The 24,619-nt window shown below is 35.1% G+C and overlaps 2 protein-coding genes across 5 annotated transcripts; both read left to right on the forward strand.

Moving 5' to 3' along the window:
- Nucleotides 1-4,667: 4,667 nt before the first annotated feature.
- Nucleotides 4,668-10,369, forward strand: LOC121265013 (LRR receptor-like serine/threonine-protein kinase GHR1). The gene is made up of 5 exons (XM_041168433.1): nt 4,668-5,040; nt 5,449-5,509; nt 5,604-6,689; nt 6,820-8,367; nt 9,499-10,369. Exons 3-5 carry the CDS (start codon nt 5,627-5,629, stop codon nt 10,080-10,082), a joined length of 3,195 nt encoding a protein of 1,064 aa, XP_041024367.1. The 5' UTR covers nt 4,668-5,040; nt 5,449-5,509; nt 5,604-5,626; the 3' UTR covers nt 10,083-10,369.
- A 2,643-nt stretch (nt 10,370-13,012) lies between these two features.
- Nucleotides 13,013-23,315, forward strand: LOC121264954 (probable 3-hydroxyisobutyrate dehydrogenase, mitochondrial). Of its 4 annotated transcripts, none has more exons than XM_041168351.1 (10): nt 13,013-13,244; nt 14,219-14,307; nt 14,550-14,664; nt 14,801-14,951; nt 15,894-15,976; nt 16,169-16,264; nt 18,926-19,068; nt 19,873-19,957; nt 22,173-22,252; nt 22,383-22,789. In XM_041168351.1, exons 1-10 carry the CDS (start codon nt 13,083-13,085, stop codon nt 22,396-22,398), a joined length of 1,020 nt encoding a protein of 339 aa, XP_041024285.1. In that variant the 5' UTR covers nt 13,013-13,082; the 3' UTR covers nt 22,399-22,789. The 4 variants fall into 4 exon arrangements, with proteins under 4 accessions (XP_041024285.1, XP_041024286.1, XP_041024284.1 ...); XM_041168350.1 differs by lacking the exon at nt 22,383-22,789 and adding an exon at nt 22,813-23,315 and having other exon boundaries at nt 13,017-13,244; nt 19,879-19,957; XM_041168349.1 differs by lacking the exon at nt 22,383-22,789 and adding an exon at nt 22,813-23,315 and having other exon boundaries at nt 13,021-13,244.
- Nucleotides 23,316-24,619: the final 1,304 nt, after the last annotated feature.

Genomic DNA, 24,619 nt, shown 5'->3' on the forward strand with positions numbered 1-24,619 from the left:
TTTTGATATCAATATTTCGTGTTGATTTCGAATCGAAGTACTGATTTTGCAATTAACTAAAAAAAAAATCTCTTTACAAATCTCAAAATGCTTATAAAAATCAATTAATCGATTTATGTTAAAGTTATTCTTGAAATTGGCAGGGGCAGGATAAAGTCTCGTTTGTTTTCAGGAAACATTTTATCTCATATCATATTACCTCATCATTATAATTTTTTTAAATCTTCACTCAAAATAAAATCAACAATTCAATTTTTTTAAATTCTAAAACAAAAATAATATTAAAAAATATATTCTAATAATATTTTATTTAATTTTTTAATTTTAATTTTAACTTATCTCATTTTGAAAACAAACAAACCCTAATTTTTAGAGCCAGCCATGTCTGGCCCTCGACTCATAACACTGAAGAAGTATATAACTGTGTTTGGCATTTGTGATGATCAAAATTCATCTGCGCTCATCATGATGCCTTCCACAAAGTTTCCCTTGTACCATCTTTTCAGAATGAGTGCAGCTAGGCTGCCGCCCGTAGGGACAATTTTCCTTTTTAATTTTTTTAATTTTTTTTATTCATATTTTTTTAGTATTTTTAAATATTTTTTAAAAATATAAAAAAAAATTAATATACTAATAGTCACTTTCTTAATCACTAAATAAAAAAAATATAAAAAAAAATTTAATATATAAACAGTTAAAATGAGACGGCATAGTAGTATTATTATTTCAGAATAGTGATATTAGGGTGCTTAGTCAAAATTTTCCTTTTTAATTTTTTCCATTTTTATTTTTCATAATTTTCATATTCTTATCAGTGTGAATAGTTAAAAGTTACCGCATAATATCAGTACCACCCGTCAAGTTATATATATGTATATCAAAAATATATATATATATATATATATATATATCGATTATATTTTCATATTTATTTTTCATATAATATATAAAAACTATTTAATGGCTATATTATTGACGGCCAAAAATGGATTCCTAGCTACGCCACTTGGACGAATTAACTAGTCTAGAAAATAAATTACGTAGAACAACATCAAAATTTATGCATTCTGTTCATGTGGCTGTCCGTTATGCTCTACCTTAATTTCATAGTCAAGGATATAGAACTGGTTGACTTAATAATCAATTAGTCAATATTATTTTACGTACGTGAAGTATTTGTTAAAAGATATTCAAGATTAAAAAATAAATAAAAATAATTATCAATATATTTGTAATGCCCAGTTGAAAGTCTAAGTCACATGACTTATATACTCTAAAATGATTAGTCAATTATATAATTGGAGGCCTATTAGAGTATTATAAAAAATAATAACTTCTCATTCCTAAGTAATCTACCTATCTTTTATCACTTATAGAAATAGGATATCATAATCTACCTCTCTTATGTTTCTGATGTCCTCATCGGACAAGTTCGTTATAGGTGGCATGACTCAAGTCTCAAGAATGATTGTCTTTCCCTTCCACATTTGTTTGTTGGAAAGAGAAAATTCAAAAATAATATATATATATATATATATATATTGATAGATAGAGACTCAAAGATATATGTAGAAAATTCATGCGTTTATGAGTTATTTACACACACATAATACAAGGGCGCATGTGAATATGTTGGCTTTTAAATCTGGTCAAAGTTTTGAGCTTTAAAAATATTTCTTCTTCTAAGATTTGGAATGAACAATGTTTTAGGAAAATTGTATGACCAGCTTTCTTGTACAGCAAATCCTCGGACCTTACTTCTCTCTCCAGACTCCAGAGAATCGCATATATAGCCAGCCAGCTATAAATCATGGCTACACACATCAAATGTTGATTTATTGATGGGATTAATTATATAGTTCAAAACTCTCTCCCACGCTCTCAAAACTGTGATCACTTGCTCTCTTCCTCCTCTCTCCCAACTACCATCACCGCCACTCGCACTGCCAGCCCATCCAACCACCGCATTTACCACTTTGAGCCATTTAACAACTCATGGTTTTGAATGCTACAATTTCGTTGGCTTGGAGTCGTGCTTAAAACTTATCTCGATGTATGATGACGTGCGTCTTGGTGTGGTCATTTGCACCTAATGGCTGGTCTGAGCATTTAGGGCATAAGTTTTGGCATTTAGTTCGGGTTAGATTTATCTTTTCTTCCTTGTTTTTTCCCTCTCTCTACCTTACCTCCCTATGGTTTTTTAATCTAAGAGTGTGGAGGCGAGAACCTCTGCTAGTATCATGGAAATGCAAAGTACTTGGCCCCATGCGAGCACAATAGAGAGTACTAAATGTGCTCACCACCGAAGTGAGTATGCGTGAGAGAAAAAATGATTGTCAACTCGGCAAGTAACGAGAAAGAGTATGATACTCGACAAGCTTTGTGAAAAGACAAAATGCTTGTCATTCGAGTAAGCACTACATAGAACAAAAGTGCTCGCAAATAAGCAAACACCCTAAGATCAAAAGTGCTTGTCATCTAGGCGAGAACCTCGAAACACGTAAGTGCTAGCCAACATCCAAGCACCACAGAGAGCAGAAGGACTTTCCTAAGCTAACTATTGAAGGAAAAAAACACAAGTTGTCATTGCACGTACAAGCATAATGGATAGCAAAAGTGCTCGCTACCTGAGCGAGCATTGCAAAATGCAAGAGAGCTCACCTTTAAGGGAGCATTGCAAGCACAAGGGCTTTCCTAAACTAACTATTGAAGGAAAACCTACAAGAAAATACAAGTTATCAACGGAAACTGTCTGGACTTTGGTGAGCAACCTAGATGAAGCACAATATTCTTTATCTTGATGAATATTGTCAAGTGCTCATGTCTTGAGAAAACACCACGGAAAATAAAAGTGCTCGCATCCAGACAAGTACCAAGCAAGCAAAAGTGAAGTGAAAATTCTCGTCCCACACGAGCACCAAGGCGAGCAAAAGAGCTCACCCCTAGGTGAGCACCACGGAGAACGCGCGACTGAGCACCAAGGAAAGCAAAAATTATTGTCCTCAAAACAAGCATCCATGCAAGAAAAAGTAGTTAGTACGTATGTAAGTCCGTCCATGGCTTCCTTGTTAGTTATCTTCCAATACGTATGTACATCTGTCCATGGCTGCAATTTTTCACATGCGATTTTTAGAGTTTTTTAATTTTTTGGGTTTCAAATTCGTTAGTTGATTTCTTTGTATGTAAAATGTAATGGAGAATTTTAAGGAAAGGAAAAGAGCTGTTCTTTGTTATAATTTTTGTGAAAAGTGTTTTGTTTCTTCAGCTCCTGCTGTTGTGGCTTTTGTTGGGAGATCATGTTGTAAGATGCTAAAATTTTTGTTTGTGAATGTGTGAATACTATTTCAATGCAGTACAAGATGAGATGCTATTTTCTTTTCTGCTCTTTTTTTTTTTTTTTTTTTTTTTTTGCTTTTCTTCTTTCCTTCAACCTCGATCGGAGTTCCGACCTTCACTTTGATTCCGTGTCAAAGTCGAAATTCAACTTGGCCTCTTACTTTTGGTCGAAGTCAAAAATTGGAGTTAAACTTTTTAACACTATCGGAGAATCCAACCTTAATTTAAAAGGGTCAAAGGAAATGAAGATTTGTATAATTTCTGGGAATGATGCAAGGGAGATTTTACAAGGCTTTGAGAAGAAGTTTTTAAAAATTTACTTTTATAAGATGTTTATAGATTAATGAATATGGTATGTACTTCTAGGCCTATAATTTTCTCTCTCCCTACCAAATGTGTTGCGGTTCTCGTGGACTTTGGTGGTAATATAATGGTGTGTAGAAGTGGTGATTATGAATTTATGATAACCATTTGACAAAAGTAAAAAGAGAAAACAAAATGTCAAAAAGTGATTGATCATGAAGTAGAAAGGAAAACCTAAAAACTTTCTTTAGGATAACTCGTACATGATCACGAGCCCTAAACAGAAATCTACAACGCATGTTGGGGCACCCTCCCTTTTACTATGCAGCATTTTCTCCTCCAAAACTTCGTAGCCCACCAAGGTATGGACTGCAAACTGTGGGATACTAGCACACGTGTCATAAAATAACAGGTTGTTCCCAAATGGGCACCTTACTCCCACATACTATCATTATGCCTCCACCAACTTCACCTCTGTGTATCAGTATCTTATTGGGACTTGGGGGAGAAATGAAATGAAGAGCCCTAGTCAAGGGGGCATATGGGGACCCATGTCCTACTTGTCACTGATCATCACACTTTTCCCCACGCCCTAATACAATTTTTTATTTTTTATTTTTCACTTCTAGAAAAGCGCAAATCTTAAAAGCGGATTTGATAAATCCTTTGACGTCCACAAGGAAAGTGAGAGGGAGATTCTCTCTAATTTTTTATTTATTTATTTGGCGGGTAAATCCCACGCGACCAAAAAGACTTAAAGATTTTCCCGCTTATGTTGTCACTAGCTGACACTTCCAGATCTCTCAAAAAATGAACCAGCATCAGGGTTTTTAGTGGGTTAGTTTTTTTTATCTAATTTTTTATTATTATTTAATATTTTATTATGATATTTTTATTACTTTTTTAACTATTATTTACACAATATCTCCAATCATCTCACCTTAATCATTCTTCTTTTCCCATATTCACACAATGCAAACAAACTAAAATGGGGTTGGTTTGTTTTTGGGGCCCTCACAGTTTCACATGCCTCCTCAACAGAGAATAGTGAAAAGGGACAAAGGCATTTTTTCTTTAAGGGTGGTTTGTTTGTCATCTCCATTAAAGAAAGATTAGGGCTTTGGACTGTTTTAGAGCTTAAAGTACTTTCCAGTAGAACTTTTATGGCCAAAAAATATCTGGGTCCCTTGTCTTTAATGCAGTCTCTTTGTAAATCTACTGGAGACGCATTTCTTGTTTATTCATGGGTTTGGTTTTTGTAGCTGTAATCCATGTGTAAATTGATAGCTTCGTCAGAATGTTCCAAGCTCTGAGCCCTGCAAGGAAGTGTTTTTGTTGCTTCAAATATTGAATCTTTGGAAGAGTTACTTAAGCTACATTGTTCATCAAGCGGGGATATTGGTAAGAAAATCCTGCATTTGCTTTTGTTAGATCTCTGAAAGTGTCTCAGTTTGCGTAGTGCGTTTCAGTCATTCAATGCTTTGGTTGTGCCCTTAAAAATTGTTCTTTGCTAAATCAGTATTGTATTTCTGACCTCCAGGAAAGGATCAATCTTTTGAGGCTATGGTCTCCAAATGTTTACTTGTTTGTGAGCTAAAAGTATACGGTTGGTGAATACGTTTAGGGATTTTTATTCCAATGTTTATCCTAAGTTCTTGGTTTTGCTTACCTAAGTGGAGATTACTCATGCTTCTGAAGAAAGGTTGTTGCATGTCTATTGTCTTTTCCGCAGCTTAGTCGGTTTTTTTTTTTTTTTTTTAACTTGATTCTTTAAGAGCTTAAAAGAGCCATTTTCTTTACTTTCTGTAGGCTGTTTCTCATAATATTGAAGAAAGAGCTGCTGTGTCGTGGGTTCAGTTTTCTTTTTTCAGTAAGTGGTCTGGAAATCAATTGGGTCTGTTTGAAATATGTGAGTTAGTAGCTGAAAAGCTTTCTTATGTTCTTGAGCTTCTCTCCGTACCTAGGTGGAGCCATTGATAGGATTGGCATGAAGCTCATCAAGCTTTTAGTTGCATCCCTGTTTTTTCTCTCTGCCATGGGGCAGCTTCCTTCACAGGACATTTTGGCGCTGCTCGAATTCAAGAAAGGAATCAAGCATGATCCCACTGGTTATGTTCTGAATTCATGGAATGAGGAGTCTATTGATTTTGATGGCTGCCCTACTTCTTGGAACGGAATTGCTTGTAATGGTGGAAATGTTGCTGGGGTTGTTCTTAATAACTTGGGTCTCTCAGCTGATGCGGACTTGAGTGTATTTTCAAATCTCACGAAGCTTGTGAGACTCTCCATGTCAAACAATTCCATGACGGGCATGATTCCGAACAATATTGCAGACTTGAAAAGCCTTGAGTTTCTAGACATATCTAATAATCTGTTTTCCTTGTCTTTGCCAACGGGGATTGGCAGGTTAGCAAGCCTAAGGAACCTCTCATTGGCTGGGAACAACTTCTCTGGCTCAATTCCGGATTCTATATCTGGTCTTACCTCAATCCAGTCTATGGACTTGAGCCGTAATTCCTTTTCTGGTTCACTGCCATCAGCATTTACAAAATTAAATAACCTTGTATCTCTAAATCTATCTTTGAATGGCTTTAACAAGAGAATACCTAAAGGTTTTGAGCTAATTAATAGTCTTGAGCTGCTTGACTTGCATGGAAACATGCTCAATGGTCAGCTGGATGTGGAATTCTTGCTTCTATCAAGTGCAACCCACGTTGATTTCAGTGGTAACATGCTAGTTAGTTCTAGTTCACAGCAGCAAAAATTTTTACCACAAATTTCTGAGACTATCAAGTATTTGAATCTTAGCCACAATCAGCTCAAGGGATCACTGGTGAGTGGAGGTGAGCCACAGGTCTTTGAAAACTTGAAGGTGCTGGATCTGAGCTACAATCAGCTCTCTGGAGAATTGCCTGGATTTAATTTTGTCTATGAACTCCAAGTCCTGAAGCTCAGCAACAACGGATTCTCAGGGTTCATTCCTAATGGTCTGTTGAAAGGAGATTCTTTGGTGTTAACTGAACTGGATTTGAGTGCCAATAATTTGTCAGGTACTTATAACAGCTAATTTGGTTTTCCCAGACTGAAATTCATAATACATTTTATGTTCACTTGAATGGTTCTTGTTGCTACTATGTGATATAAATTATTGAGTCTCTCACAGTCATGTTCATCTTTCAGGGCCGATAAGTATGATCACGTCGACAACCCTGCACTTTCTTAATCTCTCCTCAAATGGGCTCACAGGCGAGCTTCCTTTGCTGACTGGAAGTTGTGCGGTACTTGATCTATCCAATAACAAATTTGAAGGAAATTTAACCAGAATGGTAAAATGGGGGAACATTGAATTCCTTGATCTCAGTCAGAACCAATTAACAGGGCCGATCCCTGAGTTTGCCCCTCAGTTTTTGCGTTTAAATTATCTCAACCTTTCCCATAATTCTCTTGTTAGCTCTCTTCCTACTGTTATCACACATTATCCGAAGCTTAGAGTTCTTGATCTCAGTTCCAACCAGCTAAATGGTCATCTTCTAGCTGATCTGTTGACAATGCCCACTCTGCAGGAGATTCATCTTGAAAATAATTTACTGAGTGGTGATATTAAGTTTTCTCCTCCTTCCCCTGGAGAAAGCAATCTTCAGATTCTTGATCTTTCTCGTAACCAGTTTAGTGGCTATTTTCCCGATCAATTTGGGGCATTGACTGGACTTCAAGTACTCAATATTGCTGGAAATAACTTTTCTGGTTCTCTGCCAACTTCCATGGCTGACATGAGCTCAATAAGCTCATTGGATATATCACAGAACCACTTTACAGGTTCTTTACCAAACAACTTGCCTAACAGCCTCGTAAGCTTTAATGCTTCATATAATGATCTTTCAGGGTTTGTCCCTGAAAACCTGAGAAAGTTCCCAAGTTCTTCTTTCTACCCTGGAAATAATAAGTTAAGTTTTCCTAGAGGTTCTTCTGGAGGAACCAATTATCCAGATGAAAATCACAAGAGGAGATCAATGAACACTATTGTCAAAGTGATAATTATAGTTGCATGTGTGGTTGCTGTTTTCATTCTTATCCTTCTTGTTATCTTCATACGTTACATTCGTATATCAAGGAGACCTCCACCAGAACACAAAATAGATAAAGACATTCGCCGGCGAGCTCAACCAAACCCCTCCGCACTTACTGGAGCAGAGAGTGGTGGTGTTTTGGTAGTTTCAGCTGAGGATCTTGTGGCTTCACGGAAAGGATCGACATCTGGGATAATCAGTCCCGATGAGAAAATGGCTGCTGTAACTGGCTTCTCCCCATCAAAGGCTAGCCACTTCTCTTGGTCACCAGAATCTGGGGATTCGTTCATTGCTGAGCACTTTGCAAGGTTAGATGTGAGGTCACCAGATCGATTGGTTGGTGAGCTTCATTTTCTCGATGATACCATCACACTGACACCTGAGGAGCTGTCTAGGGCCCCGGCAGAAGTATTGGGGAGAAGCAGCCATGGGACTTCTTATAGGGCAACTCTGGATAATGGGGTGTTCTTGACAGTTAAGTGGTTGAGAGAAGGGGTAGCAAAACAGAGAAAGGAGTTTGCTAAGGAGGCTAAAAAATTTGCAAACATCAGGCATCCGAATGTGGTGGGTTTGAGAGGGTACTATTGGGGGCCCACACAACATGAAAAGCTCATTCTTTCAGATTATGTCTCGCCTGGAAGTCTTGCAAGCTTTCTTTATGGTAACATTCTTCTCTTAGTCTGTTTACCGATCAAAAGAAAAACATTTTCTCCTTTACCTTGCTTTGATTCTACTGTTGTCGTGGGATGTATTTAGTCATGGACATTATAATCTGTAAAAGGTGGAGCTATCTTTGCCATGGTTACTATGAGGGGTGTGCACAGAGCCTATGATCTCCTTTTAATCTATATATCTAAACATAGCTTTTGGTACACACATCGGATCACTTTGTAGTGGACCTTGTCTGAGTCCTAAAAATAATCTTGCACATGGTTTCTTGATCTGGTGAAAGAAATAAAGATGAAGTAATTACAAAAATATCAAGTTTGTTAAGTTAGTAAGTATAGATTGAAGCTAGAGATCATGTCCAAAAGCACTTTGTCTGTATCCTTTCTCATCCAAGAATTTTTGGTGGGGTTTTTAAGTATTTAAGGAGATCTGCCTCGAGTGCAGAAGTCTTTTTTACCCTTTTGCAATTACACATCATTATTAAATTAGTGTCAGTAAACTTACACCTAAAACACCTCAAAAGGGAAAACTATGTTAGTCCTGTGCATATGCCTTGGTTTTCTTCTGGGTGGGAAACTTAACTTTACCTGTTGATACAATCTGTACGAGCTCAGTAATATTGCTTGTTTCAAGTGAGATGCGTTCTTAGTTGACTGGCACACTAGCATGATTTCAGCATGGTGCTAAATTTGATTCGTGGTGTGTCATATAGTAGTGTGGCACAACAATTGGCTGGGTATTCTTAAAAGATTGACTAGACTCATCCCATGATTTGTTTCTTACTAATTATGTTCACTGATTTAGCTAATTAATTGTATGTCCTATTGGGCCGAAATAGTTGTTGTTTTCCACTACTTAAAAGACATTCTTAGTGTGGCTGAATGGTATGAATGCTCCTATAAGACCCAAAGCTCGTTAAATTCTTGTATAACCATTGTCCAAAACCATTATATTAGAACATCAGCATTGTTGGTCAATCGATTGCACCTTATAGGTTGTAGCTAAGGTCATATGGCTTGTTCATCAAACTTTCAGGATTCAAGCAATTTTGGCTTTTCACGCATTTTATTTTTCATGCTTATTTAGGTTTTTTTTAAAGATTTCTGATGTATCTTATTTTCAGATCGGCCAGGAAGAAAAGGTCCACCATTAACCTGGGTCCAAAGGCTCAAAATAGCAGTTGATGTTGCACGAGGCCTAAACTATCTCCATTTTGATCGTGCTGTACCACATGGCAACATTAAAGCAACAAACATTCTGTTAGATGGGCCTGATCTGAATGCACGCATTGCTGATTACTGCCTCCACCGCCTAATGACCCAAGCTGGTACCATTGAACAGATTCTTGATGCTGGTGTATTGGGTTATCGTGCACCAGAGTTGGCTGCGTCCAAGAAACCACTGCCCTCCTTCAAGTCTGATGTTTATGCCTTTGGAGTGATACTGTTGGAACTTTTAACAGGAAGGTGTGCTGGTGATGTTATCTCTGGTGAAGAGGGAGGGGTTGATTTGACAGATTGGGTGCAGTTAAGTGTAGCAGAAGGTCGTGGCTCAGATTGTTTTGACCCTGCAATGACTCCAGAAATGGGGAATCCGGCAGCTGAGAAGGGAATGAAGGAGGTTCTTGGAATAGCTTTACGATGTATACGATCAGTTTCGGACAGGCCAGGTATCAAGAACATATATGAAGATCTTTCATCTATTTAGTATGGTGTGGATCCAATGTCTCTGCTCTCTGAGTTTTCCTGGGTATTTAATATCTCATTGGCCTCCCTTTCTGAATCCTTGGTGGTGGCATTTTTGCTTGCTCAGCAAATTGTATTAACCATTGTTGTAAAATTGGAGCATACTTGAATGAATGGGTACAAAATTTTAAAGTTGCCACCATGAGGAGCTATGACCTTTACTTTGTCATATAACTTCCATTCACACTGACAAATCCAGTTGGGAGTAACCCAGAAATATTCTAGAGGAAAATGATCATTGAATGGCTAGCCTATTTCCAATCTCTGCCTTGCATGATTAATGTCTTAACATGTGGAAACCATCTCCGGATAACAAGGATGCCGTTTTAGCTGCTGACAATTCTTGTAGGGGGTTCAGAAGTACTAAGAAACATGTACTGCAAATTTAGGATCTCTTTCTCAACTCTTTGCCAGAGATTACAAACAATAGATATATTTAGATGCCAATGGACATAACGTGCTTTCTCATAAACAGAATAGTCAAAAGGATCCAAAGCTATGTCATCTTCAATCCCTTTACATAAGTCTTCTTTAATTCGAGACTTTAAGCAACTTAAAATGCTCCAATCTGTGTTCTGCTGGGGAAGGGATATCTTTGCCGCTTAATGCTGAAGGAGGAAGATAAACGATTCAATCCAATAAAGCTAAAGAAAAAACAAAACTGCTACGTAAAGTTGTCCTATGTAAGCGGCAAACGGCTTTAAAAAATAATAATAATAATAAATATAAAAGAAAAAAAAAGATCAAAATAAAAATAGAAGAGAAACGCAGAGAGTGAGAAGAAAGGCATCAGCTCTTCGTGTGGATCTTGGCCGTCGTTTGGATCTCTCAAATCTCTCAGAGTTCGTCTCGTCTGAGTCTTCTTGTAGATAAAAAAGGCAGCTCGTATGGGTCTTCTTTGTGCCTGTGCAGGATGAAAAAGACAGATTGTCTCATCTGAGTATGGTAAAGTTATTTTGACTAAGGGGAGATGGAAATTAGAATCCAAGGAGATGGAGAGAGAGAGAGAGAGAGAGAGAGAGAGAGAGAGAAAGCGAGAGAGAGAGAGAGAGAGAGAGTTCTCTGTTTCTCTTGCACACTTCTCATTTGTCTTTATCATACTTTATCTTCTTATTTTCAATGATGAAATAGTGTGAAGTTGCAGAGTATAATGTTAGAACTAATTGCGAAATGGAGAGGGAGAAAGGATCTTAGAGTTACGAAAATGAAATGAAGAGAGATTTCATGAAACACACCGTTTTATTCTTCAAAAAAACACAAATGAAGCACAGTCATTTTATTAAATGACATGGCCACCATGTCAGCATTTGCACGCCAGTTGTGCTTTGGCCGCTTGCATCCAGCGTTTTTCAAGAAAAAAACATTGAGATGTTGCAAAAACGTCATCCCATATACGATATAACTATTATGGCGAAAGTTTCCCAACAGAACATTTGTTGTGAGTTTAATGTAGAGGTGAAGAACAATTTAAGCTCATGGATCATATGATTCCTGTCAGCTACGACCATTTCGTGGTCGTCCTGTGCCTGGTGGGTGGCCCTTTATAATATATATATATATATATATATCTAAAATTAAATTTTTTTTATTTGAGATTTTTAAAAAGTTTTTATTTTCTATTTTTAGCATTTAATTTTAAGTTAAATATATATTTTTGAAAAAAATTATGTTATTATGTTTCTGTTTTGTTTTTAATTTTTTAAGTCAATTTTACACAATTTCTTAAGTCAGGTTGTTGTTATATATTGAATGAATAAAAAATATAAGAAAATTATTCTGTTTAAGGGATCCTAATTCTGGTTTGAATTTCAAGCATATATAAAAGCATTTCTAATGGTTTATCTATATTTTTTTTACTTTTAATTTTAATTTTAATTTCTAAAAGAATGGCCTCGCATACTCTCTTTTTTAAAAAAATGAGTTCTATTAAATAATTTTTTATGTGAATTTTAGATTTATTTATTTTTTCAAAGAGAGTACGTGACTTGCATACCTTAAGATTATAAATATAACTTGTTATCTCTTTAAAAATTAAACAAATGAAAAAAAAAGGTAGAGAGAAAAATAACAAAACAAAAGAAAAAAGATGAAAAGGGGGAGAGAAAGAAACAATTAACAAAAAATTATAAAACAGTTAACAGAAAAAAGAAAGAGAGATGGAGGAAGAGAGAGAAATATATAAAGCTACGTTTAGATTGATATTTAACAAAAAAATTATATTTTACATTTTATTTAGATAATCAATTAGAAGATTTTTTTGAAGATTTTTTTAATTATTTTACTTATAAATGAAAAATGCAAGGGGAATGCTCTGAGGGATATTTGGAAACAGTTTTAATCTTATTTCATCTTATGTAATTTGTTTCTCAAATATGATTCAAATATAAATATTTTCAAACTAATTATTACAATTTTCATAAACTTTTAAATAAAGAACAAAAATAATTCAATATTTTTAAATCTCAAAATAAAAATTATATTCTAATAATATTTTAATTTTATAATATTTTTTATTCAACTTTTTCTCTCTTATTTATCAAAATTCAATAAATACTTAATTCAAATTATCTCACTATTATTCACAAAATATCTTATTAATATTTACAAAATTTTAACACATCTCAAACATAAATGAGTATGATTATATGTACTTATAAGATTCATTTTATTAATTTTTTTTTAAAATTTAAATTTTTAATTTCATAATTTTTAACCTATCAAAATGTCAAAAAATAAATTTTTTGTAAGTGTTTTTTTTAAATACATTTAATATTTTACAACATAAATTGGTACCTTCAAAACTCCGACAGACAATGTGCATTATGCCGTGAAATGGATTGGGTGGATATTCCACTCCCCGAAACAAAAGAAGACAACAGAGTTGGCAGCAAAATAACGAAGAAAACAAATCCTATAATTTTTGTCGTTTTGTTCTCTCCCCTTAACGTGTACCGACAGTCCAATGATCGTGATTAGCTGTTTTCATCGGAACGTACTGAAAGAGATAACCATGGCGATGTGCAGGGCGAGAGCGCTTTTTTCTTTCTCCAAGTGCAAGCCTAAACTCTTCTCCCCTCTCTTTCATTTCTCTCCGATACGCCGTTTTTCCTCATCTCAGTTTGAGGTGAGCTTTTCCTCTTTTTCTTATTGGCCTTTTAACAGCTTTTATATGCTCGTTTCCTTAAAGCCAATAGTTCTGGGTCCTTTAGGCTCCTGGATTCAAATGATCAATTACTTCACTTGTCCTGATTCTCGATTGGTTATGTGAGAAAATTGATGGGCAAATGTTTGTTTTGATGGTTTTTCGTCTGGATATATTTGTGGCGCCTATAGAAAACATGACAATTACTTGTAAAAAAAAAATTAAAACATGACAATTACTTATTAAAAAAAAAAACATGACAATTAAAGCGGGAGAATAAACATGTTCAGTTAGTATATATACATACATAGATACCTACACGTCTACCTAAATACATATGTGTATTCTTTATTCTTGTGAACTAAAAGCTACAGAATCCAGCTGCTTTTTCGCAGTTTCATGTAGTCTTGAGACTTTTTCCCCTTTTCATCTCTTTGGTGGGATTTACTTCTAAGAGTAAAAACAAGCTCCTGGGGCATACTATTATTTAGTATACGTGAATGAAAAGCCAGCTTCTTTGTTGCGAGTGAAACAGTTTTTGTGTTTGAACATGAACTTTGTTACTTCACGGGCTTTGATAATTCAAACTTAGAATGGGATACATGTTTTAAAGGAACAAACCAGGCTCTGAAACTGTTAAGCGTGATTTGGTTTTCCAATTCTGTGTTACTTTGCAATTATTTGCAGATATATGGAGACCCCCTTTGGGGGGTGGGGGAGGGAGGTGGGTTCTATATTGGACTTTAATTAAGTTTAGTGATGCCTCTCAATTGGGCATTTGAAATTGTATGGGCTACCTGATTATTCTTGCTTTTCTAGTATCCAGTTAGCATTGACCACTGTAGATGTTTTTAGCTCTACCCAGCTGAAAATCTGGTGTTTTCCTTTCGGGTTTTTAGATTGTTATGCATTTTGCGGAGTTACTTCAAATTTCTCAAACCATTGATGTATTACAGAGTGTTGGGTTCATAGGGCTGGGAAATATGGGCTCCAGAATGGTGCATAATCTAATAAAGGCAGGATACAAAGTGGCCGTTCATGACATGTAATGTATTTGGTTCTTTTCTTTTATGACTTCTTCATGACTTTTGCCAGGGAAAAAAAAAATTAGTCAGACTTAAATTAATTATTTCATTTGTTTTACATTTCGAAACGAGATGATTCACTCGGTGCAAATTCAAATTCAAATGATTCTGTATGTGTGGAGGCCAATGAACTTGTAGTTCATAGCATTAAAGCCCTTTCAAGTGTGATACTAGTTAACTTGGGATTTTTTATTGTTTTCAGAAACTGTAATGTCTTAAAGAAGTTCTCTGACATGGGAGTCTCTACAAAAGAAACACCTTTTGAAGTTGCAGAAGCAAGTGATGTCGTAATTACAATGTTGCCTTCTTCTTCTCATGTGAGTTTTAATTTATAAATCCATCTCTCTCTCTCTCTCTCTAAAAAATCTATTTCATTGCTTGTTGCTGTGAATATTAGAATGACCATTTTTTTCGAGTTTAATGACTGAATGAAAATACTGAAAATTTATGTAGGTATTTGATGTGTTCACTGGACCAAATGGTTTGCTTCAAGGTGGAAATCTCCTAAGACCATTGTTATTAATAGATTCGTCAACTATTGATCCACAAACATCAAGAAAGCTTTCTGTGACTGTATCTAAATGTATTTTAAAGGAAAAGAAAGGTAAAACTAGTAAATTAAAGTACTAAGCAGACTGTTTTAACTTGACTTGACAGCTAGTCGTTCCGCATTCTTACTTGTCCATTATATATGTTCGTTTATCCTTTTGCCTATCATAATTTACTTTTCTCGTCTATGTGTGCAGATGGCCGTTGGCATAATAGTGCTATAAAGTAGTGTATCCACAGAGTAGGGATGTGGAGCACTCATTAGTTTTTTAATGTCTTCTCCTCTCTCTCTCTCTCTCTCAACTTCGTTCAAGATCGATATGGAAGAACGAAAATAGAAGGAATGATAAACTAATTACATAACGGAAGAGTTACATATGTAACAAGTTAGGAAACACTCTTGGACAACACCAATTTCATAAACTAGAATACAATCCTGTTAAGGGTGCTAGGTCTGAGAATCCATGACTCTTGGGTACTGAGTTCACAACAAAAATTCCTAATCTGAGTTACTTGCTCAAGTGGTAAGCTAATATGATTTATCTAATTCATGAACCATTCAAAATAAATATTACAAGTACCACGCTTATCTATGAGGAAGGCAAGAGATATAAACAAGTATCTGTCAAGTATAGAAATTACGAAACTACAGGGTGGAATGAAAGAGTGCCGCATCCACTGAATAATCTATTATTCATTCATTAGAGCTTTCACGACATGTACCATAAATCTAGACATACTCATCTTAAAAATTAGAATTGTCTTCAAACTACATTTTCATCTTGCTTTGAGTAGTGGATACTTTCCATGAAACTTGCCATGTATTAAATTTGAATCAGAGATCAGTGTGTTTATTTATTTATTTTTTTACATTCTTTATATTGGGGGGAGAGGCTAGAATTTTGATAAATAATGTAATTTTTATCTTTAACCATGTTTAATTGTATGTCTCATTTTTTTTCTATATTTAAAGACTGGCAGATTGTATTATTTGTAGATCATTGGGCGAACCCTGTCATGTTGGATGCTCCTGTGTCTGGAGGTGTTCTTGCTGCAGAAGCTGGGACACTTTCTTTCATGGTATAATTGCACTTTTGACCTTTGATGTCCAGATGTTTAATTCATTCTGATTTAGTTAAAGATCGAAAAATAACGCATCTCCATTGTGGAAACACTTTGGACTTTTTCCCTCAGTGATGTATATATTTCGGGCACCGAAGTTTTGTGTCCTGGTAATAATCAATAGCTTAACAAAGACTAACATTTGTCCAGGTTGGTGGGTCTGAGGAAGCTTACCTGGCTGCAAAACCCTTATTACTTTCAATGGGGAAAAACACAATATATTGTGGGAAAGCAGGAAATGGCTCAGTAAGTTTTCTTCTTTACTGGAAGTCACCACATTCTGGTGTTGTTTCTTTTTTAGTTTTGTTCATATTGAGTATATGTATGTGTCAATAATGATAGAGGAAATTATTTAAGACTCGGTATACACTTTTAAATCAGTTTGTTGTATTTCCCTTCTGAGGCTGATCTTACTTTGCTTTTGCTTGTTTCTGATTAACTTGGACTAATGGAGAATAATATATGTCATTGCACATTGTTGGTATGAGACATTAGGAAACAATATGATATTAGAGAATGAAGATCTCATATTGAAACCATGTGGTTTTTTATTTATTTAACAAAAAATAAATCAATTGTAGGCATTGCCTGTTTCCATTCCTTGAATTCTCATCTTTCTAGGCGGAATTGAATGTTGAATTGAAGCCACTTTAAATGCAGTCACGTAAGAGATGAAATCTAACTTCAACATTGCTCGGGAGTGTCAAAATCACACCCATATACCACGGTAGGTTCCACCAACTGGTTAGACTCAACAACTCATGGCAAATTAGTTGTCTATCATGATCAATATTAGAACCATAAACACCCGCAAAAGCCCATTCAAAGTTGTCATCAACATTTTAAAAACCACATGCTACAGTATTTTCTGCCACACAAACATCAATTTTTCCCACTGCCATTCCATTCCACATGAGCAATATTCCTCCTCATGACCCTCTCGCACCCACATAACACCAATTCATATGTTGACAGCCCCACTAGTTTTACTGTTTATACAGTAGCCCTAGACAATCTCCAATTTAGTCCTTCCAGTTCCCAAGTTATTAATCCTCAATAGTTTGTTCTCTCATTCAGCCCTCATACTTTCCAAGACAATATCTTAGGCTTCATTCTCGAAAAGATGTTTCCCTCTCCATTCTTCTACCTCTACTATAGTTATCGCACTTTTTTATCATAATTAATAGAATGCATCAACCTCTTTAATTGTCAATTTCTTCTATTCAAAGATCTAGAAGAAAACATAGGGATTCTGATTAGACTTTAATGGCAGTAACAAAGCCATCAACTCTTCCTCAAACCCTCACAAGCCATCAACCTTTTACCTTATGCAAAACTCACTCTGATGACTCCTATGACTGTGAAACAACCTCCTCAATGATATCCAGGGGCAGCAATTCAATTAAGTTTTGTTTGGATTCTGGCGCACGATAGCTTCCATTCCTCCAGCTTTTTAGAATTTGTAATGTGTCCATATATAGCCCAAGGATTCACATCCTAGAAAACCAGTGGAGGTGCCCCCAAGCTTATATGCACACGTACCATTTGACTCCTAACCAATGTGGGACCATAACATACCCCCACCCTTCAAGACCAACGCCCACGTTGGTCGAGCACTATGGGAGGCTTTCACCAGGCTAGGGCAACATGGCCTGTCCCACTGGATCCACAGCCGGCCACTCTGCAAGCCCAGCCCGTTAGGCGAGGCAGCATGGGAGCCCACAACCGGCTTTGATACCATTTGTTATGTGTCCATATATGGCCTAAGGATTCACATCCTAGAAAACCGGCTTGCTAGGTGGAGGTGCCCCCAAGCTTATATGCACACATACCATTTGACTCCTAACCAATGTGGGACCATAACATATGCTAGGTGGAGGTGCCCCCAAGCTTATATGCACACATACCATTTGACTCCTAGCCAATGTGGGACAATAACAGAATTCATTGAACTGCGTTCTTTTTTTTTTCATTCCCCGAGTTGGTTGTATCCTATTGTATACCTCTTGTATATTTGGGTTCCACCCCTCTGTGCTTTGAATAAGATTACATTATTTATCAAAAAAGTTAATACAAGCGAGTGAAGCAAATTTTTAATGCATACCAAAGAGCTATTTTAGGTCCTATCAAGCATCTTTTAGTATCAGAACCATTGATGAAGGAAGCCTTATTGCTGTGGCATAAGAATAAATGATTAAGATAATCTCAAGATGTCCGATGGAGAGCTAAAGACTATCACTTGGTAGACTCCAAGAATCAATTAGATTGTTCAGTTGGTTTGTTGCATTAGTATTTTACAGTCTGATTCATGTGGTAATGGAGATTTTGATCACTTGAATTTACTTGGTTCTCTATGCAGTGATTCTGTGGCATAATTTAACATATTCTACCTCTTATTTTCTCATCTGCAATACGACACTGACTGTATATGTATTTTGACACTGAAAGTATTTCTAGCATGCCCACATATACATGTTTGTTTGGATAGGAAGGTATCTGTCATATTATTGTAATGCAGACATGGACATGAGCACAAATAATTCAATCAAATGGATCCAACCCTGGTCAACTCAAGTTTGAATTAAAAACAAATACCTTGATCGTGCTTAAGTTTTCATGTTGCTTGTGTGGTATTTCACCATTCATGAGTGAGATATGGCAAATGTTGTATGCTGAGAAAGGTGGAAACTTTTAAGGTAGGATCAAGTTATATCTGTCTGGGCATTCTCATCAGGTTTCCTTCCCTTGCCCTTATTCGTCACAAGCACACACTTCCCTGCTGCCTGTATAACAGTCAATCAACTGAAGGAAATATGGTTCTCAGCTTGTTCCTGAACTTGTGCTTAATTCTTATGCTATCAGATTTTGCTGCGAGTATTTTATGCTTTGAGCATCGTTGTTGTTTAGGCAGCAAAGATCTGCAATAATTTGGCAATGGCTGTTAGCATGCTTGGTATCTCAGAAGCCCTTGCTCTTGGTCAGTCTCTTGGAATTGCTGCCAGCACTCTGACAAGAGTATTCAACTCTTCAAGTGCTCGCTGTTGGAGTAGGTATTTAATACTTGTCCACTACTCACCTGTTGGTGAGATTCGATACTCTTAAAGTGCTTGCTGTTGGAGTAGGTATTCAATATTTGTCTATGTGAGAGTGAGAGTATCACTACTTTCACTTTGAGCAAGACCACATTGGAAGCACCAGCACTCTAAATCAATGCTGGAGCTTGTGCAAAACGACAATTTTAATGTGACTAGATGCTAAAGGACACGGTGGCACTTCCTTAAAGTACAATTGGTTTGGTAGCACTTCCAAAAAATTAAAGAGAAGGAAAGAAAAAAAAAGGTTCCTTGCAGACACATAACATAGTTTCCCACACTCGTCCTTTTCTTCTTTTCACTTACCTTTGTGGTTTTTTTTAGGATCTGCAACCATTTTCAATCCCAAAAGTTTTCTAAGAAGGCCAAAAATGTATATCACACATCATCAAACAAATAAAAACTCATCAGAAATAGTAGCTTCAGTAAAGCATGAGATGTCGTAGATCAATAGTTGTCTTGAAAGATTTTGTTGATAAGAAGTCTTTAGAGATGTAGAAGATAAGTATAATTGAGTTTCTCTCCCAAATGAGATTTTCCTAGTGGAAGATAAAAAACTATGCAAGCCCAGAGCAGCCTCATTCCTGTATAATAACTATAAAGAAATTGGTGGATGTAGGAACCCATGGTCAACCATATCCTTCAAGTGCATGTTGCTTTATACCACATCAAATGTTAATGTGGCTATTTTAAGAAAATTTAAATCTTATCTAGGTAATTAATATTTAAGACTTTTTAGTACTTACAGAATTTGAATGGCAGTGACAGTTACAATCCAGTTCCTGGAGTGATGGAAGCAGCACCCTCTTCGAGAAATTATGATGGTGGGTTTGCATCTAAGCTAATGGTAAGTGAGTTAACACTATTGCTTTTGAGATTATAATTGTATTAATATTAGTGTACAAGACATGGCCATGTGCTCAAAGATGTCTTGAGCCTTCACCCTCAGTTTCATTTGGTTGCTCAATCATTGGGAGGTGGGCACTTTATCCAGTGTGCCATAACTTAGATGGGATGTGAAAACCCATGCTGTGTTCTGCAAGAAGATATATCTCTTAATTTATTTAATCAAGATCTAAGCTCAGTCAAGCGGTATAGTCTATGCATATTTGACTAGATTGACTTTATAGATATTTCATCTATATTCCTCATTCATAATGTGACACCAGTACTTGCATCACACCTGATTGTATAGAAATGGACACCATTCATATAGTCACGAGAAGTGCATATGTTTGATCTCTAATTTTCCAATGTCCTAAATCTAATGCATATGATGTTAGCTCCTCCCATTAGGGCAAGGGAAGAAAATGGCAAGGACATACTAATATCTAAAGAAACAAGCCAAGCTTCAATCAAAATGACGAAAGAAATAAAGAGAAAAGAAAGGCATGCGTGCACGCACACACGCATGTAGACTAGTTGTAACTTTGAGATCAAATATGGAAAACTCTTCTCTTACATCAATGTGCTCGCACACTATAATCAATGTCTAAATTCATTGTCCTCATCTAGATGTCGTGTAGATGTTAGTTAACCTTCTCTAATTTTGGAAAATTACACTTTACTATCTTAAATTACCGCTCCATTGTTAAATATACCAGCAAATTTTTTTTTTTTATCGGTAATCAAAGTATTTTATTCATAAAAGTAGGCAAAACCTAAGTATACAGGGAGCATACATGAGAAATACCTAACTAGAGTTTACAAACGATAGTAAAAAGTCATGGACACTTAGTCCGTTACAAACAATGGCCCCCCCGCCCATGAAAACAATGTTTTAAAGAAAAAGACTTTCAGCTCCTCCGTTGTCTTCACGCAGTTTTCAAAACTTCTATCGTTTCGTTCCCTCCATATACACCAACATATGCAAATAGGGACCATTTTCCAGATTGTTGCGACTTGTGAATTCCATTGGAGACCTCTCCAACTAGCTAGAAAATCCACCAATCTAAAAGGCATGACCCACGATACACCAAGTCCTGTAAAAAAATAGTCCCACAAGGTCTTTGCCACCTCGCAATGTAGAAATAGATGGTCTACTGATTCACCCTCTTTCTTACACATGTAACACCAGTCCAACAACATTAATTGACGTTTCCTTAAATTAGCGATGGTGAGAATTTTGCCCAATGCTATAACTAGTTTCGTTCCCTCCAGATACCAGCAAACTATAACTAGTCACATTCCACCCTCTAAATCCAAGTTTATATGTTTGCCCTCTATTAGACTTGGGCATGGTTTGGTTTTAGAAACATCTCATCTCATCTCAACATCCAAACACCATTCAAACACAAACATTTTTCAATTTCAAATTTTCAACATTTCAACTTTTTCATCTTATCATTTCAACTTTCCCAAACTTCCAAACAAAAAATAATAATACTAATAATTCAACCTTTTCAAATTCTAAAACAAAAATAATATTTTAACCCTCTTTTAACTATATAATTTTTTTATTCAACATTTTCTCTCTCTTTTCACAAAATCCCATAAAAATCTTAACTCAAATCATTTCACTGCTATTCACAAATTATCTCACTACTATTCACATATTTCTCATCTCAGCTGTATAACCAAACGAGACCTAGTCATTATCTTGAATGGAAAGACATGTGGTGAGAAATGAGCCTAATATGCAAAACTAAAACCAAAACAAAACGGGAATATAGTCACATTCTAGTTATTTCATTTTTTTTCTAGCTAAAATAACAGAAATTTGGATTTGGAGATGACTTGTAATTTTGTAAGTAGTTATAGTTTGGTGGTGTGTTCAAAAATGAGGTGGTACTTTAGAGTTGTAAAGTTTAATTTTCGTTGAAGGTTCTAGTTCTTTGTTGTAACATTAACTTTAAATGTGTTTTCTGGTTCGTTTTAGATGGTCAATTCATGTGCTAGCTTTCGTTAATCATGCATTCTTATCAATTGCTCCTTCATGCCATGGAAGATCATTTGAGACATGCCGGAAAATGGTCTTTAATTTCTCCTCCAATAATCTTTGGATGATTGTACACAGCATGAGTAGTTGAGCATGTATGCTTATGTTCTTCTATGTGATGCAGGCTAAAGACCTAAACCTTGCTGCAGCATCGGCCATTGATGTTGGTCGAAAATGCCCATTGACGTCCCAAGCTCTAGAGATGTAAGTGCTTTTGCCTTTATATACCAACTCCTGATCCTAATAAATATAACCTCAAATGTAATACAATTTCTATTTTCCTGTAAATAATTTGTGTAACATTTTGCCTTTTAATCCTAAACTATTTGTTCAGTTGTATTCTACCCTAAAGTTTCAATTTGAGCAATCAACAACCCCTTGAACGATGAGATCGGTTGCAATATTGCTCCATCATTAAGGTTCTCAAATTTGCAGTATAATTAACCTTAAAGTCATGTGCTTATCACTCCATCACATAAATGGGTATATTCCTTTTAGAGTTACGATAGATACATTACTAGAATATGCAAGTCATGTGCACTACTTCCTTTGAAAAAAGTGAGACTCACTAAGAAAAAATTAGTTTTTTCACGTGAATCTCAGATTTTTTCTACTTTTCAAATTGATTGCATGAGGCTTGTACATTCCGGGACTATATAAATTATTTTCCATTCTTTTTATCTTTTCTTCTATCACATGTTAAGCATATGAAATTAATAAAAAAATATGACTGGAAACCGAGAAAACTTTAATATTTGCTACAGATATACAGAAGTCTGCCAGGATGGCCATGAGGCCAGGGACTTCTCCTGTGTTTTCCGTCATTATTACTCAGGCATGGATGAGTTTTAGTTCAAGCAATAAAGTTTTCTGGAAGAAGAAGCTCAAACTTTGGAAAAGCTCATCCTCTCCTTTTTGTGTCATCATGCTGCCACTTCACGGGCTTCGTGTTTAACTCTACTCCTATTTGATACAGTTGTTCGTTTCTTTACTAATCGAATTCGGTGCTGCTGTCGTTTGTCTAATTGACATAAAGGATGGTTGGAGAAAGCACTAGAAAACCTCTCTCTCTCTCTCTCTCTCTCTCTCTATATATATATATATATATATATATTAACGGTATGGAAAAAGCTTCAATAAATCCTTTTTGGAGCTGATTCCATTGACATCTCCTTGAGGATGTAAATTTTTATGAAATTTCACATCAACTTATTTTTAGGTTATTTTATCTCATTTTTATATCATTATATAAAATATGATACTTTTTTATTATTTTTGGATCAACCTTCATTGTTTTAAAGAAAAACTCTAAAGTTGATAGACAATACGGCCTTATTCTAGTAGGATAGGGCCTAGGGGTGTGATATGTAAAATTACTCTATTTACAACAATTTAAAAAGAGAAATGATATTTGTAAATGTAAGTGCTCTTTTTTAAAAAAGTGAATAAATTTGAGACTCACATGTAATTTTTCTCAAAATGATTACATGGCACTTGTGTATTCTACGACTGTACGTAGTATTATTCATTTAGAAATGTGGTAAATATAGCAAAATAAAATAAGAAAATAGACTTTGAATTAAATGTAATAATCAAATTCATAGGGTGTTTTATCTTTTTTCCTTCATGTATTGCTGCACGAAATACCTTCTAGTGCACATACCATTTTGCAAAATTTATAAGCAAGCCTTTCTTTTACATTTATTTTTTGGCAAGAATAAACACAAAACTTTATCTGAAAATGCTCATGATTTTTTGAGGGGCTTAGGTATGGCTTGTTTGGACACTTAGGGGATGTTTGGGGAATGCTATGATATGAAAATTCTTTGAATAATAATAAAATAGTTTGTGTTAAGATGTTTTATTTGATTTTAAGAAAGAGCATGAAAAAATTGAATAAACATATTATAAATTTAAAATATTATTATAATACAATTTCTTAATATTATTTTTATTTTGAAATTTAAATAAATTGTATTTTTTATATTGTTTTTAGAAATTTGAGAAAGTTATAAATTGTAATGATTAGGTAATACTTAAATAAAAAAGTTGAATATTTAAAATTGAAAAGTATTTATATTTAAGTGATGTTTGGAAAGGAAATTATAAAAAATATTGAGATGAGATGAGATGGTTTGTGTTTCTAAACAAGCGATTTAATTGGATTTTGAAAAATGAGAGAGAAAATATTGAATAAAAATATTATAAAATTAAAATATTATTTTTGTTTGGAAATTTGAAAAAAAATTGTATTTGCTTAAAAATTTGTAAAAGTTGTAATGATTAGATAAAAAATTTGAATATTTGAAATTAAAAAATATTTTGTATTTGAGCAATGTTTAGGAGTAAAATATTTCACAATATTTGAGAATTGAGAATTCCTTATTACACAAAAAAGACATTAGCCTTTGAGCCATCTTGATGGCCAGAAAAATGCAAAGAGTACAAGAATAAAAGGAGCATTTCAAAAAAAAAAAGACTTCATTTCCTCAATTTTGTTTTTTTTTTTTTTGTTGAAAAATGATACAAATTCAATAATTTTTTTTTTATAATTCTTTACACAATTCTGTT

This window comes from Juglans microcarpa x Juglans regia, chromosome 5D (assembly GCF_004785595.1).
Source record: "Juglans microcarpa x Juglans regia isolate MS1-56 chromosome 5D, Jm3101_v1.0, whole genome shotgun sequence".
Taxonomy (NCBI): domain Eukaryota; kingdom Viridiplantae; phylum Streptophyta; class Magnoliopsida; order Fagales; family Juglandaceae; genus Juglans; species Juglans microcarpa x Juglans regia.

What these genes read in the sequence shown, in the direction of transcription:
- LOC121265013 (XM_041168433.1), top strand. Translation starts at nt 5,627, where the DNA reads ATGAAGCTCATCAAGCTTTTAGTTGCATCCCTGTTTTTTCTCTCTGCC. An exon ending in GAGTGCCAATAATTTGTCAG is followed by an intron (nt 6,690 to 6,819) that starts GTACTTATAACA and finishes TTCATCTTTCAG; the next exon opens with GGCCGATAAGTATGATCACG. An exon ending in TCTTGCAAGCTTTCTTTATG is followed by an intron (nt 8,368 to 9,498) that starts GTAACATTCTTC and finishes TCTTATTTTCAG; the next exon opens with ATCGGCCAGGAAGAAAAGGT.
- LOC121264954 (XM_041168349.1), top strand. Translation starts at nt 13,083, where the DNA reads ATGATCGTGATTAGCTGTTTTCATCGGAACGTACTGAAAGAGATAACC. An exon ending in TTTCCTCATCTCAGTTTGAG is followed by an intron (nt 13,245 to 14,218) that starts GTGAGCTTTTCC and finishes GATGTATTACAG; the next exon opens with AGTGTTGGGTTCATAGGGCT. An exon ending in CTGGGACACTTTCTTTCATG is followed by an intron (nt 15,977 to 16,168) that starts GTATAATTGCAC and finishes ACATTTGTCCAG; the next exon opens with GTTGGTGGGTCTGAGGAAGC.